Genomic DNA, 18,344 nt, shown 5'->3' with positions numbered 1-18,344 from the left:
AGGAGGAAGAAGAAGAAGAAGAAGAAGAAGAAGAAGAAGAAGAAGAAGAAGAAGAAGAAGAAGAAGAAGAAGAAGAAGAAGAAGGAGGAAGGAAAGAAAAACAAGTTTACATCTGGATGGAAAAGATAGTGACTTATTTTCAACTCCTCCACCACCTAAGAATGTCTCCCTCTTTGGAACTCCTACAGGGCCTCGTGACTGTTTATCGCAGTCCTCTCTGTGTTTGAGTTATCTGTATAAATGTCGTGTTGCCCTGCCTGTCCAGAATGACCAGGGAAGCAGCAAGGTTCAGGCAGCGGATGGGGTCAAGAAAACCTTCGGGTGGGGCAGAGCTTACTCTGCCTCGTCAGCCATGGAAAGCCGGAAGATAGGCAGAGGAATTTCATGAGGACAGGAAGAATGGCAGCGAGCCGGGGCTGGGTGGAGGGCAGGTCAGCTAGGGGTGGCCCTGAGCCCACATCATGCTGAAGAAGCAAAGGGTTAGAAGAGGCAGCAGCTGGGCCTGGATTTAAGCAACCATCAGGACAGTGCTCAGAATCACTGATTGTGCAAAAAGTACTTGCTGCCAAATGCTGCCTCTTAGCAGCACACCCATTATTTTATTCAGTAAACATTTAGCAGATATAAACAGGGGTAAGATTTTGTGTTGGCTGCTTGGGGTTTTGTGGGAAGGGAGGAAATAAAATGAATAGAACACGGTCCCTTTTCTCAGGGGACTCATGATGTAGTAAAGAGCTAAATATGAGGAAGGATACCTTTGTTACTTCCAGATAATTTTTCATTTGCTCAAGTCCTACTGAAAACCACAACAAAGTCATGTTCAAAGTACCATGGCAGACAAAGCTGTAAAACAGGTAGAGTGCCATTGTTTAGAGTGGGAAAAATTCAGGGTTCAACCCTAGAGTTGCTGTGTGTTAGCTGTGTGATCCTGGGTGCGCTACTTGATCTTGTCAAGCTTTGGTTTCCTTTCATGCAAACAGTTCCTTATTCATGAGGCTTGTGTGAGGACAAAATGAAATAATGTGTGAAAGCCCCTGTCATATAAGTGTGCAGCAAATGTTAACCAGCTGTTCATTTAGCAAGTGTTTACTGAGTGCCTACTATGTGCTCAGCACAGTTCTGGGAGCTTGGGACTTATCAGAGAACAAAGGAAAGAGTATGTCCCAAGAAGCTGAATGTAAAGGGGGGCAGCAGCCAAGTATCTCATAATAATGATATTTCTTGATGCCAATAGTGGAAAATAGAAAGAAATAATAGAAAATTGGACCAGACGAGTCCTCAATTGCATGGTTTTATAGAGGGTGGCATTAGGTAATACATACGTAGGATCAGTAAAAGATTTGCAGGGAAGGGACATAATGACATGAAAGGCATTCCTGACAAAAGAGTAATTCCCAGTAGAAATTTCAGGGGCAAGATCACAAGAATGCAGATCCAATATGGTGGATGAATAGGGCACTATTAGGCAAAGATATAGAAAAAAGACTGGAGCACTGGGTCACATAGACTCAATGGAGCAAAGAGTCCATACATCTTGTAAAGTTTAGATTTTGTTCCACGGTGGGTGGTGGGCCAATGTGGATGTTTTAAAACAAGGAAACATACAGGAATGGTAAGTCTGAGAGAGTGGCTTGAGGCCAGAAGGTAAACCTTGAGACTGTTGGAAGAGTCCAGGCAAGAGACAGTGAGGGGCGTCAAAGACACTGGTAGGACCAATGTAGGGGGTTACAGGGGGAACCACTGCAGCCTAGTGCGTATTAAATTATCGGTTTGGGGTGAGGGTATCAGGTAGGAAATGATAAAAATTTTCATTTGACTGCACAGCGAGAAGGTAACTGGCGTCCTTTGATGAGCGTAGTTTCTGTGGGTGATACAGAAGACGCAGTGGATTGAAGAGTACATGGGAGAAGAAAACATAGGGACAGCATGGGGACAGTGGCCAAGTTTTCAAGAAACTTGATGAGGAAGTGCGTTAAAGAGAGAGCAACGACAGGACTGACACGGTCCCGGACTGGATCTTGAGGGTGCTCCAGGCCACCAAGGTTATGGTGGTTTGTTAATAACAACATTTATCTGACAGGAGAGTCTGTTTTGGTCTATGTTTTCATTTATACAAAGTATAGAAATTGGAAAAGCCAGTCAATGATCTTGAAATGGTAGTGATTTTTCTTGGGAGTAGAAAGAATGAGCAGGAAGGAGGCTACTGGAATATCGGATCTCTGCAAGTATCAATCCTGACACAGTTTTACGGCAGTGTTCATTTGGGAAATGGCGTTGGGCTGCACACATGTGACGTGTGTGATTTTCTGCATGTACAAATACTTCAAGGACAAGTTATGGTGGTGGAAGAGGCCACACATACCAAAACCAGGAAGCAGCGAATCTCTGTGAGGAGCAGAAAGGTGTCCACGTGACCAGAACTCAGCACACCAAAGAGGCAAGAACTGAGTCTGGCGAGGTGAGTAGAAGCTGCGGTGAAGAGGAAAGGGATTTAAACTTCAGCGTGAGGACAAAGGAATTCCATTGAAAATGTTAATGTAAAGAGCACTGTGATTTGTATTTCAGGAGGAGCCCCATTGTGCTGGGGCTGAAGCCAGCTAGAGTGAAGGCAAGGAGACAAATCAGAGACTCATACAGTACTCTGGGCAGGACTCTAGGTGGCCTGGATTAAGACTTTGCAAGCTTAGGAGAGTTTACTGGACTAGCGAAGAGCTGGCAGGACATGGTGAGTGACAGACGGATGGGAAGGGCTCAGGTTTGAGTGAGTAATGATGCTGCGGATTCTCCAAGGTTGGCAACTTTGAGAAAAGGTAACAGTCAGTTTTCCATGTGTTTGGGGTATGAGTGTTCGCCTAGGTATGAATGTTCCCTAATAATACACTCCAGCACTCAGGTGGGAAGCTGGGATAGAAGTGAAGATTTGGAAAGCTTTCTCTAGCCATGGGCGTGAAAGCCATACCTGGTGGGTGTGGAAAGCACTCTCGCTTGGCACCCCAGTGGTGACTGAATTTGTGTCTTTTTCTGTTTATTTCATAATCCCTGCATACCAATAAATATTTTTCCTTCCACGGATCTGCATTTATCAAACTATGAATAAATTGCCATGCATTAGAATTCTTTATGCCCCTTGGGGCTGTGGGGCTGAGGGAGCTAGGACAGGGAGGTGAACTGTCTCATAACTGAATCAGGCTGTGGGCCTTTTACTGATGTCTAACTTGGTGGTCTCTCCCCAGCGGCTTGAAGCCTAATGAGCTGGAGGTCTAACTCAGTTTGCTGAAATGGTCATGGCAGGTTTTGTTCCTGAAATGCAGAAAACTGGACGGAGCTCTGCCTCACAAAAGGATTTCTCAATGAAGCAACCTCAACCCCCGAGAAAGCAGAGAGGGGCAGACAAAGCAATGGCATCAAAGCTTAACTTTGAAATGGTTTCAGTAAAGAAAACAAACACTGGCAATATGATATCTGAAGAATGTAATGCTCAGTTATAAAATGCAACACGCAATCTGAACAGCCACTCTCTACCAAACGGGGCATAAGGAGGCCAAAGAAGGATGATGGAAAAGGGCTTTTGCCCGAGCCAGTGAAGTGAAAGCAGAGGCCAGGCTGTAGCACAGAGGGTCCTGGGCCTCCCTGAGTATCAGGTATGGGGAATGGGCTGGCCGGAGGGAAAGGGTGGCTGGGAAGTAGACCGCCTGACAATGCACTACTGGCCGTGCTTTGGCGTTTAGATCTAATTAGATCTAGTGACAGACTGTGTGGCAGAAAGGAATTTGGACAGCTGCTGTTATTTTAGCAGACTATGGGACCATTCTATCAAAACTCTAAAGAGAGCGCAGAATCTATACAAAATTTGCTGCCATTGTTTTCCTTTCATAGAAACATAATCAAGGAATTCTACTGAGGATTTGAATGCAAAGATACATTACTATTGATAGAAGTAGAGCTGTGCTGTCTTAAGGCCCTCCCATCTGCCTTTCTAAAACAGACAGCATCACAATTACGCTTCAAATATAAGAATCAACATTATGCATCTACAGCACCAGGAATGCGGCTCAGTGGTAAAGTGCTTGCCTAACATGTATAAAGTCCTGGTTCAACTGGTAGCAGCACCAATAGATGGAGAGAGAGAGAGAGAGAGAGAGAGAGAGAGAGAGAGAGTTTATACACTGATATGTACATACATTTAATGTAAAGAAGTCACTGTATTTCAAGATCTACCTGCTTGCTTAGTTCTAAATATTTGGGACATATGTTCTAAAATTTTTTCTGAATAGTATGCACATGTATAAATTACTCAATCACTCCTGCTTGGAGCATAAACTCAGTTACACCTGTCAGTCACAAGCTCACAGAGTTGAGTTTTTATATTTTTCCCTTTTTTCTCCTTCCACTCTTTTTTTTCCCTTGCCTTACTTCCCCTTTAATCTTTTCCTTTTCATTATTTTTCCCTCATAACCAGAAAGCCAAAATGATGGAGTGCTAAACCCTGAGATAAGCATTTTACCTGCGTGATCTCATCTAATCCCATAAGCTTCTAAGCTTGCCATCATCATTATTGAAAGGAACAAATGGAGGTCAGGGAGGTGCAGTTACTTGCTGAAGATCACACAGCAATCCAGTGGCAGGATCAGGACTGGAAGCCATGCTTGTCTGGTTCCAGAGCTCGAGTCCTGGCTGTCTGCAGGAAGCTCTGTCCCGGGCCCTGCCAGGCGCCGGAAAGCAGACTCCCTGGGAAGAGCAATGACCAGCACTTCAGTGTCCTTCCTGCCCGCCCCATTCTCTTAATCAAATAAAGCATTTTCAAAGGCCTGACATGTATCCTTTTTAGGACAGGCCCTTTTTCTCTGGCTCCTGATGTGCCATGGACAAGTCACGTAAGGTTATGTGACAAAATAGAGCAGCCTGGTTAACATGGTGCTGCTGGATGTCTGGCACCTTTCTGAGAAATGAGAATAATTTCTGTGCAATGCCAAGGTGTATATTTCTAAAACATGTAGGCCCCTAGGGTGGCTTTGCCATTTGTCACTGGTGAGGCCCTGGCATTGAGAAGAGCACTCGGTACAGAGGTAGAGAGGTTTAGGGAAGCCAACAGCATCAACTTGTATCTTACTCAAAACTCCCCAGACTTTATTCTAGGATTGCTAGCCATTTCCAACAACCAACTTACCCTTTTAGGGTGAATATTTGTACCACAAAGTATCTCTGAAAGCATGTATAGTTGCTTTAAAAATATTTCAAAGGAGATAGTTTTAAAAGTTTCAACTATTTAGCTATTCAACTGAAAGCCTCATCAGTTGAGTCTCCCAAATCAATATGTTAAAAGGACAAACATGTTCAATGTGAATGTTTTTATGGGATCATGAATATTGCTTTATAATGTTCTTATATTGCACTTTGATTTACATAGTTCATGGAAGACAGAAGTGACAGGTTGATAGCTCATTTCCCTAACTTCCTTGGCTTTGGCTTCGAAATGTGCCAGATGTGTGGCCAGCCTGGGGACAAAGCCCAGTCCCCAGACAGAACATTATGGGCTCAGATTCCACTCTTGTTGTCTTTACCCCAAATAATTGCTGAGATCATCTGCCTAAACTCAGAGACTGTACGACCTACGCAGAGTTCGTGAGGTCCGACAAGGTCAACAGCAGGGGAAGGTGCTGTCCCTGGCCAGATGTAGTGTTTTCCTCCCTGTATGTTCTGTCTTCATCTGAATCATACAAGCACTCACAGGATGCACAGGAAAAGGGAGATAACATAGGAGTTTCTAAATCACATGCTTGGGACCACATACCACACTTTGGTGGTGCAATACGGAGACAACTTTACAGAATCAAGCATCTCATCCCTAGAGCTATAAAATTAATAAAGGAGTCAGGGTTCTCAGTGTAAAAACATTTCTGTCTCCACCAACATGCATCTTCCTGACAGCAGAGGAGGAACAGAGGGCTTTGGCTAATAGTTCCCAGACCCACACCTCTGGGACCTGGAGGAAGGGCACACTTCTCTCTCTCTCTCTCTCTGTCTCTCTCTCTCCCCTCTTTGCTCCCCTCTCCCCCTCCCTTCTGCCCCTTCCTCCCCTTCCCTCCCTCTCCTCTGTGTCTATCTCTTTGTTGATTGGCCTGTATCTTTGGAAATTCCTGCCACTCAGGCTGACAGAGGCCCATATGTTGACCATTAGGGCACAAAGCACGATTCACTTAAGCCTGTCATCCAATAGGCTGTTTCTCCTCTGTTTGACTTACACATTGTCGTTAATGACACAGATTTATTGAGGGAACAAAAGAAATGTTAGAGAGCAAAAGTGAGGGGCTACGTTCATCTCCTCACCAGGTTTGCCCCTTCCTCTCGATGCAAAGGTAATGCTACCTAACAAAAACAGTATCTATATTTATCTTAGGTGACTTTATTCAGTGTTTTAACAATTTAAGAAAGTTTGAGCCGGGGGTGGTGGCACATGCCTATAATCCCAGCACTCGGGAGGCTGAGGCAGGAGGATCACTGTGAGTGTGAGACCAGCCTGGGCTACATAGTGAGTTCCAGAGCAGTCTCAACTGCATAGTGAGACCCTGTCTCAAAAAAAAAAAAAAAGAAAAAGAAAAAAGAAAAGAAAAGAAAGTTTGACTGGCACAGGAAAGCTGTGTTCTGTTAGATTAGTGAATCCTACACTACAATGGAATTAATGTTGTTTCGGTTGTACTCTGTGAGGTTTTCCTTATCTGGCATATCTAGCTTGCCCAAAGTGACTTGCCCCCCACCATCTCACTAAAGTGACCTTCAATGTCATGGTCTTAAGTGTTACTTTCAGGTGGTGTCCTCCTATAATCCCAGCACTCTGAAGCAGGAGGATTGCAAGTTCAAGGCCATCCTGGACAGTTTAGTGACTTAGCAGGACCCTATCTTAAAATTAAAAATAGAATAAAGGACCGGGGATATAGCTCCATGCAAAGGCTCTGGGGTCACTCCCCCTCCACCAAAATTGTACTCTCATCTGCTGCACTGGTTTTCTCACCCTTCTTCCCTTGCAGAGTCCTCCCCTCTTTGAAGAGCTTGGTTTTCTTCAGTATTTTCTGTCGAGTGCTATCTGCTCCATGCCCCACTGACCTTTGTATTTCATGCAGTTGGACTTGTGTTGTGTTTTGAAATGTCATTTCCCATAAACCTTGCCTCCAAAGAACCAGGGATAGGCCTTATCCTTGAGCACAGTGCATAGTGCTCAGGTAGTTAACACATATTTGCTGATTATTTATTTAAAAGATTTTCTCAAAAAGCAGCCTTTTTCTTGCCTACTGAGGTCCCCCTTTCTCTGGGGAATTGTTGCCCGGTCCTCAGGTACCTGGCAGAAGCAGCACAGCTAAAGCTTGTCTCACTTTATGAGATCTCACTTGGTATATAAAGAACACATACAAGCAAGGTGGTTTTTTTAAGTGATAGAAACTGAAAATGCTATCTTACAAGTGTCTGTGGCATTAAGTTATGGTTCTGTTATTGCAAATAGTAAGATTAATAATTCATTGGGTTACTGACTCATAAGGACCTTAGAAATTCCTAGGTTAAGCACCATATGCTGAGAGACACAGCGAGGCTGATTTGTCCATAACTACCCAAATTAGTAACCAGAAGAAACAGGTAACAGTTTGTAGCACCAAAATCTCCTAATTCATCATGTATGGCTCTTTTCCTAATAATGTGAGCTTTGCATACATTTAAAGAAGAGATTTATCAGTGCAAAATTGGTTTCATTGGGCAATCACAATTTTTAGGTATGTTAATATCATTTGTTTATTTGAAACACATTAATATGATAATTAGAAATGAGATTTTTTTTTGCCATCCCTAACATCTACTTGGTAAATTCTTTGGTGTTAGTAGTTCAAGTTATATCAAGGAATTGGAAATTTTTAAATGAACTTTTTTAAAAGAAATTTTTTCTTTTCTTAAATTATTTTCAATTTTTTTTCACAAATCCAATCTGATTTTGATTTTCAAGCAGTTCAAATTAAAGTATGTTTTGGTGTGTGGAAAACATAGTTAATTCTACTGTTTATCTATTGAAAGAGAACATTTATATATTGTGCCGATAACATAAAACAGCATTGTATGTAAATATTTTTGTTTGCATTCACAAGGAAATCAGATGAACTGCCCCAGCAGTTCCTCTCCTATATGTCTCTTCTGATGGAAGTAAATGAAGAGTGAAATAACTGAGTATCTAGTGACAGCTAAAAGCAGTAGCTGTACTCTGCTATCACATTTATCTGAGACCTCTTATCTCACTCAGGAAAATGGCCAGCAAGCAACATCTGAAGCCCCATATAAATGCTCTACAAATGCACTTGAATGTGAGGAAAAATTCCATTTAACATTGAAGCTCACGTAGGAATTTTCATAGGTTGTGTGTTATAAGGTAACTGGTGATGAGAAGGCAGGCTTAGTAGTTGCCTTACAAAGAAGCCAAGCTATCTGTAAGCTATAAAGCTGCACCAAAATACATTAAGAACTCAGCTACCATGATGAACATATGTGGTTTACAACTTGCTATTCGATTTAATTCAGCAGTGTTCGTACACTAGTACTGCAGGGCCAGTGGGCAGGACAGACAGTTCCTGCAGTCATGGAATCCTCCGTGGAGTCCAGTGGGGCCGTCAGGTGGCAAATTGATGGAACTCTGTGGCACAGGCCAAGAATGAAAGAAATGCATCCTGCTTGTGCCCGCGAAGTGACAGTGAAGACAGAGAAGGTAACAGATCCATCATGTATTTCAAGAGGTCCTGATGAAGACTTGCGTAACGAGAAGAGAGAGAACCAAAAACCTGAAGGTTCCTGGCTTGACCAACAGAGTGAATGACTGAGTGCTGTTTTTTGAGAAGGGGGAAAAAGCAAGTTTCAAGGGTGGGACGAATCAGGAGTGCGGTTTTTTGTTTTTGTTTTTTATATGAATGTGAGAACTCTGACTGAATCTGGTAAGCAGGGAGCTGGAGACAGGATGAGGCTGGAGGACACAGCTGAAGACAGGGATAACCTTCAAAGGCACAGGAGCAGAGAAAACCAAAGCAAGAAGAGAGTAAAGGAGGAGAAAGGATGGTGAATTCTGAGCAGTCCATAACAGAGGTAGAACAGAAACTAGCCACGGAAATTTAAAGAGGCCAACAACTGGGACTGGAGGCAAATCAGGACGGCGAAAGAAAACAGTGTTCTGTGTAGGGAAAGGCTAATTCTATTATATGCCACTTGAGTTTGAAAAGAGGATTGACTGGGTTGTAATTAGTATTATTTATACAACATAATCAATAATTACTTATGAAAGTGGTGACATAAGCCTCACCAAAACAAATTTTCACACAATTTTCTTCTTGTCTAAGCATCTTACCACCTTTTAGGTATCAGTTCATTAATTTCTATATGTCTCAAAGCACAAGGAGATAAACAACTTATTGTGTACTATGTCAAAATGACAAATGTAAGGAAAGACTTTGCACTAATTAATGGAGCACTGACCAAAACCTACGAAACTCCCCTTTTCTGACCCTATCACACAGACTTATGACCTGGCTCCTGAGGTCACTTATGCCTTGAGGCCAAGGAATATTTCTGCTCCTCTCATTTTTGTATTCCCAGGCTTATTTGTTTATTTATGTTGGTACCAGGGATTGAATTTGGGACCTTACACTTAGGAGGCAGGCAGTGAAACCACTGAGCTAAATCCCCGGTCCCTATTCCCATGCTTATGAATTTCAATACTTATTCAGTGAACAAAGGAGGGACCTAAGATGTAGGCTCTGAATTGCACATATTAGGCCCTTGTGGTAACCCCACATCCGCAATTGGCTGACAGTTTCTTTCCTAAGTTTTAATCAACGCATTGGACACAGCCAACTGGTATGAGTTTCTGCCACAGGGCAGGTCTAAAGCACCAATATTTGAACACCAGGATTGGGTCTGGTTTTCTATGAACTCTGAGTTCTGTTTGCCACATATAATTTATGTAGTAAAAAAGGTGATATCTTCGAGCTTACACCATTCCCAGCCTGCACCTGTCAGCCAGGTACCAGGTTTTCGGTGAGCAACCAGTGGTACAGCCGTAAAACTCCATTCGTTTTTGAACTTGACTGGAAAAGAGATGTGGGTGGTGGTGCTTGTTTTCTACGGTTGGAGAGAACTCAGGGTGACCTCTGGCCCAGGTCAGGGTTTGACATCATAAGCAGTGAAAGTGGCCTGTGATTGGGTGCAGGCGCTTTCTCCGGAGAGGACAGCGGCATTCCTTAGTTAGAGAGGCACCTATCTCTAAGTGAAGGGCTTCTTTGATTTACAGATGCCTGTGCAGTAACCAGAGTAGATAACTACAGAGTCACCAGAACACTCATCCCAGAAAGCCCAGCTTCCAAGATCTAGTCTACAACTCGGCCTGTAAAATGTCACATGCACAACATCACATGGCTGTGGCTACTCCTCAAATCTGAGCTGCACAAAGCAGTATTTATAGCTGACCATCAGAACACCCACCTTCAACTGAATACAGAGAAAATGTCTTCCTGCTGTTGCTGTAGTAATATCTTCTTTAGTATGTTTTGTTTTTATCATTTCTTAGGGATGATAAAAGATACTAACACTCTTAAAAGCTTGAAGGGCTTACAATTGAAGGACTTCAGGGGAACCAGAACTCAATATGGGTGCTTAATTCTGATCACTTTGGACCTCCCCACTTCGTGGGCACCTGAACCCACTAAAGTTCCACATCCTCCGGCTGCACATTATTACTAAGGACCTAACCCCTACCCCCAACACCACCGATGTTTCTGCAGGTACGTGGTATAGATTTTTGTCTGGATTTTTACTTATTTATCATGTTTAGTTTACCATTCACAGGACATGCACTTTTTGGCAAATGAAGTAACTTTTCAGAGCTTCACTTTCTTGCTCTGGAATGAAGGAGACTGCCATGACATGTTAGGGGACAGTCACATAAAATCTGAAGCCCAGGCCTGACTCTGAGCAGGACCACACCTGTGCTCCCAGCTCCTTCCCCAGAGGGTTCTGTCTGATCAGAAGCACCCCAGGTCTCCACTTTACTAGTCTTGCTATTATTTTAGAACTTTACTGGAAGTCTTACCTGGTAACCTGTTAAGGGAATGCCGGTGAAAGCTTTGCCGGCTGAATTCATTTAAATGAGTTACTTGCAGTCAAAGAGGTAGAAAGCTTAGAAATGAAAGATCAGCCCTCTGACACCAGGCACACCAGGACAGGGGGTATTTTTTGTGGCAGTTTTTTGGAGCTTTTCAAATAAAGAAAAGTTTTTCCCTTGATGAGAGACTGGGTACTCCAAGAAAAAAGAAAGTCTCCCTGGATTCCTTTTTCCCTAACAGAGGCAACCAGGGATCATGATCCCAGTGATTTTTGAAATTTAGACGTGCTTAAGTTTGAAACCATTCCCTGAGCTTTCTGATTCAATAGGTCTTTGAGGGGCTCCTTACTTTGGAAAATAGTATCCACTATGCAAACCTAATTCACAAATGTGATGACTCACTTCCGTCCATGAGGTACTCTGAACAGAAAACAGCTGCCACCTAGCAAGAGTAAAGCTAATTAGTTCCGAATACTGATGACCTAACTGCTCGTCATTATTGCTTTGCTGGTGCTGGCAAGTACAAGGTACCCAATAACTTGAATGTTCAGTGCGTATAACTTAAAAACTAAAGCAATGACTGAAAACAAAACAGTGACCACAACAAAGCTACCTGGGTAGTATCAGGTGAAACAAGGGGAAAGGTTAATGCTACTTTTAATAGAGAAAATGAAAACAATTGTATGTTACTTGGTGTAAGTTTTACTGAAAGCTTTTGACCTGTTTTGGAGCCTGGGTACTCTTCATGTGTTTTGAACAAGCGTAATGTCCATTCACCAGAAAACACATCCTTTCTAATACACCATGACTTTAGTGCAGGGGACAGAGTCCCTCAGTGTGTGCTCACTTAGTTGTGTGGTTCAGCACTGACCCAATGCCTTTATCTCACAGAGAAGGAGGCTCTCACATTCATTGTGAGTTAGAGGTAGGAAGCCTCCCTTCTTGCAGCCTTAGAATTCTCTGCTACCTCTCTTGGCTTCCACAGACAAGCTAGAGGGTACTCCATGATTTCAAAATGAAGACCTGCTGTGACTTTTAACCAGGCTGCTACAGCACATGCCACAGATGTTTACCCAGCAGGGAAGCCTCATCTTTAAAAGGCCATTAGGTATACAACCAAAGGCAAGACCCTCAGTAGGAGTAGGAGCCCGAAGCAGGCTTTCTCAGAGAGCAGCTGCATCTCATACCTGTGGCTACTTGTACATGGCTGTGAATAGAAGCGATGAGAAAAATATTCTTTTAACAAGCTGAACCTCTGCCTACATGACCATCAAATGTCCTGAATCATATCATTATCTAAAAATCGTTAAAATCCTAAAATCGTTATCTAGGGTCAACAGAATTTTTTAAAAAATTGCAAGTTTTGCCTGGATAACCTTGGCACTTAGCCTTTCCTAAAAAGGACACTAAATAACGTTTAGATAATTTACAAATAGTCTAGGAATCTTACCAGAAATCTGATCCAATGTATTCGAACTAACTACTTTAAAAGGAACAGATTCCAAGTTAATCAAGACCAAACAAAAACTAGAAAATTCACATCTTCTTAAGTCCTATAAGCTAACACGGTCTAAGAAAGAAATAGATGAAAAGAGTAAAATACCTAGGTTTCCTCAGAAAGGCAGTCCCTACAACTTTGTGACTTGAGGTCTGTACAGAGTAAAAGGAGACAGAGGGAAATGGTTGAGAGGACAGACAGACAGTCCCTGCTCTGTCTCTTAGCAACTGCAAGTCCCTGGGCAGAATCTGTGTCCTCTCTGAGCTTCAGTCTTCTCTTATATAATGGGATAACAATATACACACCCAGATGGTGAGAATTAATAAGAGAATGTAGAATGAGCCCTGGCATGTGGTAGGTACTTAGGTCTGTCAGTTACTTCACAATCAAGAAACAGAATTTTGTTCTATACAGAGAATTTTGGAAAGGGCAGTGTTCAAGAATCATTTAGTAACTTGAAGAGTGAACTAGATTCAGAATTCCTCTGCGGGAAAAATAAAAAGTGTGGTCTTTATTTTACTGATGATCCATGAGGCAGTAAAATTCATTGGCTATGACTGTTGCTTCTCCAAAGGACCAGAAAGATGTGCTGGGCATCAGGTTCTCTGATATTCAACATTAGGTTCTTGCTTCACAAGGTCTTTTCTCCCGCCATGTCTGGGATGGGGGATGTGTAGTTTCAGAATCAAAGCGCAGGCCCATGCCATGAGGCCAGGTGCCTGACCCCTCCTACCCACGAGGTCATTCACTTTTCTTTTCCAGTGGTCATCATGATAGCTATGGCTGCTTATTTGACTGCAGAACTAAACTGTGAATTTTGTTCTTGGTTGGTGTTGATCCTCTACGAATATCTCTCTTTTTACCACTTATGATTGTTTATTGTTCCAGTAATTACTTGCAATGCATGGATGTCATAGGGCTGCTCCATGGATTCAACAAGACCATGTAGGCAATGATCTCAGCCCGGTATTCAGCACACCGTAATTAATTTACAGGACCAAAAATGATCACAATCATATCATCTTCATGCCCTGTTTCAGAAGTCTGAGATTAAATACTTAGTTAAAGCCAAATCCCTGGGGTAATTTTATAGCAAAGCACAGATTTCATAGAGATTTGGTCAAAACTTTGAGTGAACAGGAGGATGACTCGCTAGCAGTCCCAAAGCACTTCAGGAATGCAGTGGAGCTCCGCTGCTGGTCCTTGTGTTCAGCAGTCATTAATGCACTGGCTGCATGTAGAAACCTGCTCCTGTGCTGCAGAGAGCTGGCTCATCGAACCTAAAGGAAATTCAAGCACTCAAGAAAGAAATTGGGGCTTTCTTGTGATATTGCTGGTTATTTTGCTTCCTGGTCAATCTAACATTAGGATCTGGTTGCTATCTGCACTGTTTCTCTGGTTCCTTTGCAGCAATTTTGGAATGAAAGACAAACTCCAAATTTAAATTAGAGAAAAACAATTTTTTTTTCTGATAGTTAATTCCCTTGCTTTCTACCAAGAAATTGGCTTGAGCCAAAGTAAGCTTTTGGCTTCAGTTACATCCCACTGACTTAGACTTATTTAACTCGTTCTTATTTTGCACTAGAACCTCTGCAAAAAAGAGCCAAGCCTGAAGTTCAGAGTGGATGAGGTGGGGTGATAAAGCACATGTATGCAATCAGACAGGTAGGTGGGAACAGCTGCTGGGCTGAGCTGAGGAGGTGGCTTGAGTGAGTTCAAGATGGAGAAGGTGCCATCTGGGAGGAAAGGGTGTGGCCCTAACAAATGAGGTGCCTCTTACACAATCCTTATACACTGCCCACCTGGGGCCAAGAGAGTGGGATAAATCCTTGCTTTTGAGTATTTGGCAACTTCAAAGCATATTGCAAAGAGCAAGGGAATGTGAAATAGGGTAGACAGCAGAGGAGGCTAAATTTAAAGCTCCGATGCCCCTTTCTATAGTCACAGAAGGGGGATTTGTAAAAGGGAAGATGCCATCCAAAGCTACCCTGCTCTCAGCTTCAGGATCCCCCACCAAAGATGTACACATAGTGCACATTAGTCACTGCCTAGAATTCTGCCCAGGCTGAAGAATCTTGCTAATCTGCATATTCTGACTTTTTGCCATGCACATTCTTGGTGGGTTTCTACTTCTCCAGAATCTGCACATTATCAACCTGCTTCTCCAGATTCTCAGTAGGGTATTCTGTGTAGTTTCAGTAGGAATTTTAAAGGGCGGTACCTCGCAACCTGAGGCAGCAGGCAGTTCGTATAGAAACAGCAGGCTGAAAATAGAGAACTTCATTTAAATTGTGGAGTACTGATCATTGAAAGAAGTTGTGTTTGTTTGTTTGTTTGTTTTTTAACTTACCTGCCTCTCGGTCCCTGATACAGTAGTCTGGAGAATTCTCAAAATACACAAGGTCATTTTTCGTTGGTTTCTTAAACCTCTTATTAGCCACCGTGAAACCAGTGCCATCCTGGTTCATGACAACCTGGATGGCCCCATTGTACTTCCTCCAGAGATAATCACCCGTTTTTCTGAAGTCGGCCATGGCCAGCCAACACGTCCGCAGAGTACATGAGCCACTTACTCCATGACACTTGCACTCTTGTTTCAAGAACCGCTTTACAGCCTGCGGAAGAGACAAGGGCAAGTTCAGTGAAGGAGACCTCAAGCATGTGGCCTGCGCTATAGCCTTCCTTTACCTCCAAGCAGTAAGGAAGTAGCTCCGAGGAGCTGGATCCTGGGGCTCATGACTGGGAGATGTTAGAGAATCAGTTGCCACTTGCTGGTCACTGTAGCCACTCTGTAACTGTAATAGGGCAGGGGCAGTGGGTAGAACACGGAGGGGAAGAGCCTAACTGAGACCCCCGTTGGTTATCAAGGTAACAAGCAGCTTACCATATAACGCGATACATTTAATAAATTGCCAGTTTAAAGAATGAGGGGAGATATTACAGTATTTTCTAAATAAGTATAGCTTTATTACTTTTTAAAAATTATTATCTGTAATATTTTACTGTACCTGCATTTTGACCGGTCACATGAGGTCAGGTATGGAATCTTCCATTTATAGCATCATGCAGATACACAAAAAGTTTTGGATTTTGGAACATTTGAGATTTCCGATTTTCATATGAAGTTTGCTCAACTTTTATCAATATAGATTGGTCACCAACCTGTAACCAGATTAGACTGACAAACTAATTGCCAAGTCTGCATCTTTCAGTAGCCCCCACAGAGTAATTGTTAGTACTTATGGAGTGATTTCTGTGTTCTACACGGTGTGTAAATGCTGTGCACTCTGTCTTAGTTACTTTACATATCACAGGGATTCTACGCTACACTGTTTTAATTTGCAGATGAGGAGCCAGGTGGAGAGGGTAAAGCTCTTGCCTGAAGGTACGAAGCTACTGAAGGACAGAGCCAGGCTACATGGAGGCAGATGTTAAAGTAGGAAGATTATCCCCTACCTCTAGCCAAGAGATTTCACTTAGATGATGGGACTGAACTTGCTGTGTACGGTGAAGCAAAGAAAGTTGGGACAAGCCCATCTTGACTGGCTTCAAACATAAAAGTCCTTCTTTTGTGGGTGTGAGGTCTGTAGACAGGGAAAGGTCAGGTGGGCCCCAAATTTTTCAGACAATGTACCATTTGCAGAATAATTGATGGGAGTTTTATCTAACCCTCCCTCGCCCATTTCTCTTGGCTTGCCTAGGGGAAGAGAGTTATTAGCACACATGCTCTGAGGTGTTCTTCCCATTTTACCAATGAAGAACCAGAGATCAGGGAGGAATTGTGATGCTCTAGAGCTGGGATGTGGGATGGCTGGTTGCAAACCCAGATTCTGAAGTCTTTCCAACTCATGGTACATGCAAATAAATGGATTTCTTCCAACTGCTTTCTAAAAGCAGTTTTAGGATGAATTAACAGGTAATGTTAATGTTCTGTTCAATTCATCCATTTCTCAAGGTATTACAATACAATTAAAAGAGCTTTTAATATTGTACTGATTATTAGGACTGTGACCATCAGACATCCAAAGCCACGAGATGCCAAAGAAGGCTGTGGGGGAGATCACTAGCCTTAGAGCTCTTTTCAACCTGTGGTATCAAGTAACAGAACAGCAGAGAGACCTGTGTGCTGGTCTATTTGCATCCCAAGCTGCAGGGCATCTGGGGTGAGAGCATAGGCAAGTATTTCCTTGATGGCATTCTCCAAAGTGCTATTCTGAACAAAATTCTCATGGTAATTAATTTTGAGAACTTGGAATTAGGAGATTCAACCTTGCTCTGCCCTCTCCCAGAGACTCGGATGCAATTAGCCAGGTACTGGATATGGATCTAGGTGGCTCCCTCAGCACATGTCCTCACCTGTCCCTCACTCCCCCTACTCCCCATATTCCAAGCTGCCTCCCCCCAGTGGTCTCACCCCGGATAACTGTGCCCTAGTGCTCAACCTGGTTTTGTCTGTTCCGCAAACTCAGTTTCTGACTAAGGCTACAGTAGAACCAGGCATGTAGAGATCTTCTTCATTCCAGAAAGTCAGTCCCAATTGATCCAGAGGCCAGGAAATATCAAAAGCATTAAAGAGCTGAAGATGCAACCATAGGCTGACATCCTAGTGAACCTAGGTTGTTCAGTCACATGAATGCACTCATACTCTTCCCATGCGGGGCCTAGGTAATTAAGTGTTTCCAGCTTTGCCCCTTACAGCAGACTATGCCCACGTTAGACTTGAGATCTGTTCCCAGTATTAAGTCCATCTTGAATGGCTGGGATAGAGAAGCAAGCAGGAAGAATGCCATCATTTGGGGCATTCACATTATAGGGAATGGAGCATCTTTATAGGATGAACATCCTCTTTGGAACCGCACTCCCCCACATGCCCACCTCCCCATGTCTTTATATGCTGGGCGTTAGATGAGAGGCTGGCAGGGTGACCTGGATAGCTGGCATCTGCCACAGATATAACACTATGAGTGGTGCCCTGTGGCTCCCTCTCCCTGTGCTGTGTCCCACCTGTCCAGCAGTGCCTCTCCTAAGAGCTGGGATGGCACCACACAAAGCCCACTCCATGCCAAGAGTTTGGGAGTTAACTCTGTGTGCACTGCTAAGGGCAATCCTTTTAAAGCTCAGTTTTTCACCCATAAGTCATACTTCTAGTTCCAAAAGTGATAGGAAATATGTTCTTCTCTACCTTTGCAATGCTGCTTCCAGGTGGCAAACCTCAAAACTGGTGCTTTCACATAATTAAATGAAGGCTTTGCATATTATTTAGAATTGAATCTTAAAAATACATCTTACACATCCAGTCAAATCCATGAGAGTGCCAGACCTTGCTGATCATCTGTGCAGTCAACATTTCCTCCCTTCTTGGCTAACAGTTTTTTCCAACTGTTGGGCAGCCACGTGCTCTGAAGGTAAGTGGCACTCTGACCCCAGGGTACCCTAAATCAAGCATTGTCACTTCACTGTCCTGTTACTGATTTTTCTCGGCATGAGAAGTGAGATGATCCAATTTGGCCTGATTTGATGTTGCACAAAATCTGCTGGAGGACTCATAAGAAAGATCGCTTTAATCTCTATAGAAGACACAAGGAGAATCACGTCTTCTTTGACTCTAGATGCTGTTTTTTGGCTGAAGCCTCCTTGGGAATGAGGGCAGACAATACTAAAAGCAATTAGCTGCAGACGTAGTCTAGAAAGTAGTCTGGAACTGGGTTCTGGAGGATGAATGAGCCC

General features: G+C 43.1%; 1 protein-coding gene across 4 annotated transcripts in view; it reads right to left on the bottom strand.

Annotated features, from left to right (window-relative positions):
• The window catches only part of Wnt2 (Wnt family member 2), a 44,460-nt gene that overhangs the window by 2,849 nt on the left and 23,267 nt on the right, over positions 1 to 18,344 (bottom strand). For 2 of the 4 annotated variants that reach the window (XM_010621894.2, XM_010621893.2), the window contains exon 4: positions 14,968 to 15,232. In XM_010621894.2, coding sequence (XP_010620196.1) covers positions 14,968 to 15,232 — 265 coding nt within the window. Of the gene's footprint in view, positions 1 to 12,926; positions 14,882 to 14,967; positions 15,233 to 18,344 lie in introns of those variants that run through there. The other 2 variants (XM_033758172.1, XM_010621895.2) reach the window with 2 other exon arrangements.

The sequence above is a fragment of the Fukomys damarensis genome, unplaced genomic scaffold, assembly GCF_012274545.1.
Source record: "Fukomys damarensis isolate Sample0158 unplaced genomic scaffold, DMR_v1.0_HiC HiC_scaffold_4, whole genome shotgun sequence".
Classification (NCBI taxonomy): Eukaryota; Metazoa; Chordata; class Mammalia; order Rodentia; family Bathyergidae; genus Fukomys; species Fukomys damarensis.
This window is presented reverse-complemented; position numbering and strand designations above follow the sequence as displayed.